This window comes from Alligator sinensis, unplaced genomic scaffold (genome assembly GCF_000455745.1).
Source record: "Alligator sinensis unplaced genomic scaffold, ASM45574v1 scaffold1153_1, whole genome shotgun sequence".
NCBI lineage: Eukaryota > Metazoa > Chordata > Crocodylia > Alligatoridae > Alligator > Alligator sinensis.
This window is the reverse complement of record NW_005842549.1, coordinates 445,438-454,420: the sequence shown is the minus strand read 5'-3', so window position 1 is coordinate 454,420 and position 8,983 is coordinate 445,438. Positions and strand designations below refer to the sequence as shown.

General features: G+C 46.7%; 1 protein-coding gene across 5 annotated transcripts in view; it reads left to right on the top strand.

Moving 5' to 3' along the window:
* LOC102372328 (transmembrane protein 45B-like) overlaps positions 1-2,452 on the top strand; it is a 10,759-nt gene extending 8,307 nt beyond the window's left edge. For all 5 annotated transcript variants that reach the window (XM_006032141.1, XM_006032142.3, XM_014523943.2 and 2 more), the window contains 2 exons: positions 1,192-1,337; positions 1,779-2,452. In XM_006032141.1, coding sequence (XP_006032203.1) covers positions 1,192-1,337; positions 1,779-1,908 — 276 coding nt within the window. In that variant the 3' untranslated portion in view covers positions 1,909-2,452. The remainder of the gene's footprint in view (positions 1-1,191; positions 1,338-1,778) is intronic.
* Positions 2,453-8,983: the final 6,531 nt, after the last annotated feature.

Below are 8,983 nucleotides of genomic sequence, written 5' to 3'. Positions count from 1 at the left end.
AGCACCAACAGCCAGACCCTAAAAGCCTTTTTAAGGCATCTGAACAGAGTAAAGCTATAGCCTCATGTGGAGGGAGCCCTGGCTTCTGGCCTCTGCTGCCAGGATTGGCTTGGTTTAGCTCTGGAGAGTTGTGGCAATAGGGACTCCTAGGGGACTGTCCTCCCCACTGGGGCCCCCTTTTGCCTGCCCAGTGGCCAGCTTCAAAAGGAGGGGGTAGGCACCCAGCCTTCCCTATTGCTCACTAACCAGCAGGCTTTCCTGAGATGGGAGAGATCCCATTGCGACAAGACGGGCCTAGAACCCAGTTCACCCAGTCTGAGAACAAGAGTTTGTGCTGCTGGGCTATTGATTATCCCTTCTTCTCTGGCTCTCGTTCAGTACTGAAATCAATGCTGCCATCCGGTTCTGGTGGAGGCTGCTGCCTTCTTTCCAGTTTGGATCCCAACATGAAGGAAGCATCTCTCTCAAGCTCTGAGGATGAATAGGCATTAAGATGGCCCTGCCTGTTGGCTACTAGTAGGGGCCTCATTGATGAAAAATAGGCTGCTTGGATTGCTCTTCAGAGGCACTGTGGAAAATGCAGGTTCCTCACTCTGCACCTCCAGATTATGCCAGGGGTCTGGTTCCTTCCCTGGCACTGTCACGTAGGGCTGCCCCCTCTGACACTACCACAGGTTTGCTACCTGCCAAGTGGGAGTTGCCTGTTCCTGCTTCTGGCATCATGTTGTGATGCCTGATCTGTTAGGAACCACATGTGGGATCCATGTTTCCTGTCCTTGAAGTCTAGTAGCTCTAAACTACCTTTATTCTAGAAACCTACCTAATCTCCTTGTGTGGCCAAATGTCACTGGTGCCGTGACTTAGAGGCTGGGAGGTGAGAGCAGAAGGAAGACAGTAAGGGGTGATCTGAATAGGGTTAGATGGGTAGACCTCAGATCCTACTATTAAGAATCCTAACGGTAGGCATATTGCATTCGTGGCACTCTGAGTTACAGCCCAGCATAAGAAATAGGGCCAAGCCAAGGGGAAATATAAGAGTAGCAGTCTGATAGTGAGGCCAGTGCATTTTGCCTGTTGTCAGTGAATGTCTTGCCCCTTTCTCACAGTAGGACTACTGTAGTAAGTGAGGAGGGCAAGCGTGGAGAGTGCAAAGTGATAGAAGGCTGAATATCACCTCTCTTATTCCATCAGATTGGATTTGTGCTGCATCCACCATGGGGAGGGCCAGGCTGGGACCAGACCGACCGTGGAGTCTATGCGTTCCTCAACGTGTGCTTCTGCTGGCATTATGCAGCTGCTCTCCTCGTCGTGGCTGCCAACTTTGCTGCTTCTCACTGGTAAGTGACTGAGTGTTGGGAGATCAGGATAGGAACACCATTTCTCTCTGGGGTTGTTAGCCATGATTTCTCAGTAGCAGATGAGTTATTTAAACTTGGTGATATGCTGAGGAACTTGTCCATGTTTTTTATGTGCACATAATTCTAAGTTGTTACACATTGATCTCAAGTGTACAATAGAAATGGAATAAATAAGCAACCCTATACTACTGCGTTGCCAGCCTTGAATGTCACGATTGGACCTCCTCATCTAATGAAACTTGCCAGTTTGGCATAACTGAATAAATTAAATGTTAATGGAGGGTGGGGAGAGAGAAAATGTTGAAGGGATCTGCTCTTGCATAGTAGTGCAAAATGGTGTTTATGTAACACACATGGGAGGATTTCCAAGCTATCTGAATCCATGAAAAGTCACTTTTCTCTCTCTCTCTTTAAATACAGCTACAACCAAGCATGTCAGTTAAAGCTTGAAGGCATTGATGTTGAACTTGACATTGGGTGCTGTCTACGAAAATTCAACAGACGCTCTGATCCCGTTCTCCTACCAGAGAATGGGTTGGATGAAAAGTGACTACTTGGCTGAATTTTTTTTGTTTTTTGCTCTGCTTTCCTGCTAATGATCCTTGTGTCAAAGTTCTTAAGATGAAGAGATTTTATTTGCCATTTTAAATAAAGTTGTGACTTTATATAAGCATCTCAAAAGTAGGAGGACAGCAGCCAGTGTCCTTTGCCACACTCTTTAGATCTAGAAGGCAGACAGCAGGGAAGTTGTACCAGAGGTGTGTCCTATTTTTGCATTTAAAACAAAATGCTCCATCTTGGGTTTTGAAGGTTTTCTTCTTTAAAGACATCCTTATTACATGTGGGTCTGAGGCAACTGTGTGCTGGCCAAGCAGGTTCCAAATTGACCCATAAAGCTGCAAGTCCTAGACTGGGGTTTGTTTTTTTGGGGTTTTTTTCCACGAACTAGTCCTGAAATAAACTTAAGAAAAGTCCATGCATTGCACTTGGGGGGGATTGTCACTCACTTTGGTTGATTACAGTGTGTATTTTTTGTATGCAATTTTATTATGCTATAAGTATCTGTAGCTCCCAATAAAATAATTTTAAGAGTATGTAAGCACGGTTCTAGAGCTGATGGATCAAAAAGGGACAAATAATAATCTTTTAACCCAAAATGGTTCTGAAATGGAGGATTGCCTACTAATTTTTAAGTATTATGCGGGACTTTCTACTAATTTCCTAACAGAAGACTCATTCATAACAGAAGCAATGGTTCTACTGGTAAATAGCTAAAATGAGCCCGATAGGCAAAAGTCTACCTTAATCTACCCTTCCCGAGCATGTCTAGTTCTTTCCATCTATGATTCATTACTCTTCCAAATGCAAATAGCAAGAACAGAACTGTTCTGGGGCCCAGCATCTCCCTTTCTGCTACTAGTTTTAGCCACCAGTCAGCTATTGGGGGTGGCTCAAGTCTGTTTGCTCCATATACTTCCGTCCTGACTTACTTTATTTGGTGTTTTAAAGCCATAAGGACTAGGGAGGTGAGCTAGCTGCTGCCAAATCAGATTCGGTCAAATTGAATCGGGACAGTGCTTCGAATCACCAAATTGAATTGGTGTCCCCTAAATCAGCTGAATCCAAAACGAATACTAGCCACTTCACACAGGCCTATTAAGGACCTCCTCATGGCTGAATTTCCAGGTTAATATTACCACACCCCTCTCTGTGGCTTTTAACATGCTAGCCCAGAGTACGGCTGATCTTTCTACAGGATATAACACAGCTCAAACTCTTTGTTAGCAAGACTTATCCCTAGAGCTGAGAAAAGAGAGACTCTCTAATAGCAGGTGGGTGCATACTCTACCCCTTCCAAAGAAGGTTTCTTCTACCCACAGCAACTGGGTGGTTAAGTGTTGGTCCAGATGCTTGAAGTGATTGATGAATTAGGTGCAACCTACCTAAGAGCACACATCTCAATCCACAACCCATGAGGTAGCTAAACCTCTCTGAGGCAATGCAGTTTGCAAAGCCCAAAATGAAGTGCAATGGATCAGACCAGATAGAGGGAAGAAGAGGAAAAGGAAAAAAAAAATCAGATAGTTACTTGGGAAAGAATCATACCTACTGGGCCATGGTATGTTATCTTTCAATAAATCTTTTTCCTAGAACAATACCTAAAACAACTATCCTTGCCCCACTGGCATTAAATGTGAGCCTTAATGATCTAAGGGCTTTGTTACACAATAATTTTAGGCAACTCCTGGACCTCTAAATCCCTGGATTGTCCACATGTTAACACCTGATGCTAGTTTTAAGCACACTTTAGATCACTTAAATTTATGTCACTCCCGGGCAGGTTTATCTCTGATCCATGTTATCCAGCTCATGTTGCATTAATATGCAGCCACTCCCCACAGATGAATTTCCCAAGCTGCAGTCCTCTAGCATCCCAAAATGCAGCGTCTCCTCCCGCATCTTCCTGTTCAGTGTGGACAAACTTTCCACCCCCAGAACTCTACTGTCCTAGGAGCAGGCCTTGCACCAAGACAGCTCCCCCACCCCTGCCCCTGGGGGTGTGACTTTTCCACCTCAGGAGTATAACCCCATGCTAACACCCTGCAAGGCACATGCCAGCTAGCCAGGTCACAGAGCATGGATGGGTCCAGGATTGGGGTCTCAGGAGTTGGGGGAGGGAAGTGAGCTGGATTCGGTCCCCATGAGCTGGGGCTTCCTTCCTGGGGCAGAGGCAGTAAGTGCCCCAAAAGTGCCTTCCCTCACTGCTCCCACCTCTCAGCCACCTCAGGAAGCACAACCAGCACCCCCCACACCCCAATCCCAATTTATTAAAATACAAGACCTTCTTTATTTCCCCAAGTCTTTTTTTTTTACTTCTTTTTATTTTATCCTTCAGTGGCTGACTTTCTTCATTTCACCACTCTTCCCCCACCACCATTTCCTTTTCCCTTCCCATTTCATTATTCATTCCCATCCCACACCACCTCCCAGCTTCATGTTCCTGCCCCCCTTCCCATTTCATTATTCATTCCCATCCCACACACCACCTCCCAGCTTCATGTTTCTGCCCCCCAAACCCATCTCTCGCAGCCACCCCTATAAAGGAGACAGAAGCCTGTCCTGGCTTGCCAGGCCTCTAGTGGCAACTCACAGCTGTACAGGTGGGAGACAGTCAAAGAAGGTTTTTAATTTTAAAGTGTGACTGCTCCAAACTCAAGCTTGCAATAGCATTGATCAACATCTGAGCAGCTCAACATGCAATAGGGAACAAGGCCTGAAGAGTGGGGTGCTAATCCCATTGAAATCTAGAGGACAGCTGTTGACTTTAGTGCTCTCTGGAGTCAGGTCTGACTCTTAAGTACTTTGGTTCTTGACAGACCCACTTGAAGTGTCAGACCATTTCTGGTATGACATCCTCATTTTTTTGGCTTTTCACTGAAATTGCTTGTTTCTTAGTACATTTCAATTTGTCTGTACACTCTTAGCACTTTGGACCCCTTCTCTTCTCCTTCATGCCCACGTATATGCTGTTCAGTTCTTTCTATTCAGTTTTAGGCCTTCAGTATGGCTCGGAGAGTTCATTTGCTTTCAGCCCACGGTGCTTCTGCCACTGGGGTCAGCGGGCAAAAGGTAGGCAGCTGTACCTTCATGAGGCAGGTGAAAAACATTATCTGCTTGTTCTATTAAGCAAGCCCACGTTCCTTGAAAGTATTTTGTATGCAGTATCCTATTAAGACTTAACAATCATCTATTGTGAGTTGATTTTTTTTCCTGGCAGGTTGCCTATTCTGTTTCCATGACTACAGCAAAGCTCCTCTGAATCAGCATCTCCATTCCCTGCTGTTCATTGCTATATTTGGTAGAGCCTTCTGTACCTTGCTAGAAGTGTTCATATCATTCCAGAGGTCTTCAGGATCAGTTTTTCCATCCTCTGGTGGATCTTGGTTCTGGTGGATCAGCAGGTCTTTTTCAGCTGAACTATAGGTGCAGTAAGGTGCAAGGATTGAGAGTCGAATGCTGCTCTGGGATTGACTGGGATCCCCAGTCATGAGTTAGGACCCCATAGTGCCAGCTGCTGCACAGGGTTTGCCTTACTCCCCGATACTCATACTTCAATGCAAAGTACTGTTTATGGGAAATATTATTGGGAGGTGGTTAGCTCTGTTTGTTTGAAGTCAGGCAAAAGGTAGGGCTAGTTAGACTAACTAGTTCAACGAGGCATGAGCTTATGGAGGCAGCAACCTACTTAGTCAAGTGCTGTGAAAGTACTGGTAGAAAGAGAGGGTTTTTATATAGACGGGAACAGGACAGTGAGAATCTTGTTGGGAATCTTTCAACAAATGTAGCATAGCTTTGTAGTGATTTATTTGGCCTTTGCACATGTGGACTAAATTAATCTCAAGTGTGACACTTAACTTCTGTGGGTTTTCAAGAGAGATGAACTTAATCCATGAGGTCCTTAAATTTCTTAGTTTCTCTTTAGTCAGACAGGGATTTCTGACTGCACTGCTGAACAGCTGTTATTGTGTAATGGCAGGGTCTCTCTCTGAGCCGGATGAGGGCAGCATGGAAAGATGAATGATATCATTTGACTTTCAAGCACTGCTAACACAAATTTAATTGGTGGATTCAGTTGACTGGACTGAATATTTCAAAACATAGGATGTATGTCACCCCCTGCTCCCATATGGAGACATGAGTACATGCAGAGTATTGACAACACCAAGTATTAAGAAGACTTGAGTCAGACCCCCAACATCATGTGTTCTCTCTATTAACGTGTGGTTTCTTGAATCATGAGGAAGGATGTTTTTAATGTTCCCACAAATGCAATAACGAGAAGCCTGCTAGTTTTGAGAGGGTCTCAGATTTCTCTTAAAATCACTTGACTCCAGGATCTGGGGCTTTAAGGCAAACACCAAATACTGTGAGAATCACAGTCTAATAATGAAAGCTGGCATTGCTGTATTTGTACTGCAGGCTGTGTAGAAAGCTCATGATTGGGTTGGGCAGGGGGAAATGTAATGAGGGCTGTCTTCATGTCAACATCCTTGCTGTTTCCTAGTTATATATGTTATATACCTCGGAGGGGGGCTCCAATCCACCCGCTCCACCCTCCAGCGCTGGCTGGGCAACCCCCAGAATAAGTTCCCTCCATTCCCGTCCCCCTCTCCCATTGTGAAAATAGCACCAGGAGTAGAGCTGAGCAGCATCAGCCAACCCTGCTCTTGGCCTGTGCAGACACGAATTAACAAACGCTGTTCACTTTGGAGAATCTTCATCTGAATTCTCATATAATAAGGGTTCAGATTGTCACAGGATCAGGCACTTTTAAAGTGCTCTGTACCCATGCACTTGTGTTGGATCATGGCTATAGAACACTTTCAGGGGCCAGACTGGGCAACTATTGTCACTTCTGTCTTTGCCTTGGGTATCTATACTGCTATCTGTTCCTGAGACAGCTAGTTTAAGGCTAACTTGGGCGTGTCTGCACTAGACACTTTACTGCGCAGTAGACTGATTGACTATGTGGTAAAGCATCATTGGCTACATAAGCAGATGCTTATTATGCAGTCAATTAGTCTACTGAGTGGTTAATTTGCTACTTGCAAATGAAGGTAGCAAATTAACCACACCGTAGTTATTATGCAGTAGTGCGCATGTAGATGCCAACCCCACCACCAGGGAATCACACTTGGCCTAGCCCCTGGGCCATGGGGCTTGGAGCTTCACCAGCCCTGGGGCTAGGGCAGCTCTTTGCCTGCCCCAACCTGCCCTTTAAAATCCTGCAGTGACCCTGGGAGCTTATGTCGCCTGCTGCCAGCCTCCGGCCACTTGGTCCTATAGCAGTGGCCCTGGGCCAGCCCCAGCAGCCTGCTTGAACCCCAGCGCTGACTCCCAGCCCAGCCCCACCACCTGCCTGCCTGTCCCACACTGTGCCTCTCCACTGCAGGTACCTGCTAAGGCCTGGCAGACCTGGATGCTCACCTGCAGCCCCTGAGGGCCATCAAGGGAGCCACTCTGGAGTCATTCCCGAAGCCACACGCCACCTCCTGGGGAAGGAAGTACTCCCAGGAGGAGACGGTGGAGGGGATGGTGGACCTCATGGTACTGTGGTGCAAGGCCAAGGTCCTGAGACAGTTTGCTTGGAGCAGGTGCTTCAATGCTCACATCTATGAGGGCCTGCTGGGCCAAATGCGGGAGTGTGGGCACGACTGGTCGGCACATCAGTGCCACATAAAGGTCAAGGGCCTGAGGGCACAGAGTCAGCATCACCGACCACAACTGCTGGTCGGGGCAGCCCACAGGTCCATGCCCTTTATGCAGCAGATACACCACATCCTCGTGCCCTGAGACCCTGGTCAAAGCCACACTGTGTGTCCCAGCATGGGCGGCCTGCCAGAGCCTCTGCCATGGCCTGGCAGTGGTGATGAGTTGTTAGTCGGGGAGGGACCTCAGGGTGCCAGGAGCCCATCCTGCTGTGGTCCCCACCCTCAGCATCGTCCAGCAGCTCTGGCAGCCTGGGAGGCAGTGCAAAACTTAATTGAGCAGCCTGTGCCCCCTCAGCTAGGCAGGCATGGGCCTCTCACACGTGGAGAAATGCATCGATGCTGGCAGTGATGTTGTCCTCAGCTGCAAGGGGCAGGAACCCCTCCAGGCAGTGGTGACTGTTGTGGGGAAGCATGGGCTTGCCCGCCACATTGTCAAAGCTCAGGGTCCCCTGCCAGGTTCTCAGATCTGCCTGGGGCACCATGGCCAGAGCCTTCAGCGTCCCTGGCTGCTGCAGGAGGGCAGTGCAGGGCTGGAGGAGACTGGGAGTGCCACGAGGACCAAATCTGCTCCCAAATGGCTGCACGTGTAGATGCCTGCCCAGGACGGGTTTACGCCACAATAAATTACTGCGCAGTAAATCCATATAGCATTAATTGCACATATAGATGTGCCCCTTGTGTCTAGCCATGTGGATGCAATTACATCTCAACTGCAGTGCGGATGTTTTTAGACTCTGACACAAGCTAACATAATTTTTGATAGTACTTGAATGTATGAGTTCATTTTTGCTTTCCATGCACACTGCCTCTGCCATATAGGAAATCATCCTTTTTATTTAGCCATGTTGTATTCAGCTTCACTGAAGGGAAAAATCTGCTCCCATTTAGACCCAGCCACTGCTTTTTTTACAATTTTTTTTCCTTCTCCTATTCTTTTTCACTTTCTCCCTTTCTCACAGTCTTTTTTGCTATTACTTTCAATTGCCATCATCCTTGAAACTTTCAATATCCCATTCCACGACTTAAAACAATCTGCAACCAAACAGTTAACACTTGCATGAAAGTGTCGTCATTAGACTAAAGTTAAATTCCCAATTAAGTGATTTGAGTGTTGGAAAAGTTCCATTGCCTCAAGTGGTTATGAAATGGGGAATATCCAAGCTGCCTAGTTTAATGCTTGCCAAAGTATGTCTACGTGAGCTATAACCATGCCTTAACTTTAGTAAAAGTATTTTGGTCTGTCTGCTGTCTCAAGGCAACAATATTATATTAGTTACACACTTGTCACATGAGAAGCTTTGTTAGAGTTTATGTCCTGCAGAGTCCGTATACAAACTAGGGCTGTGCAAAGCC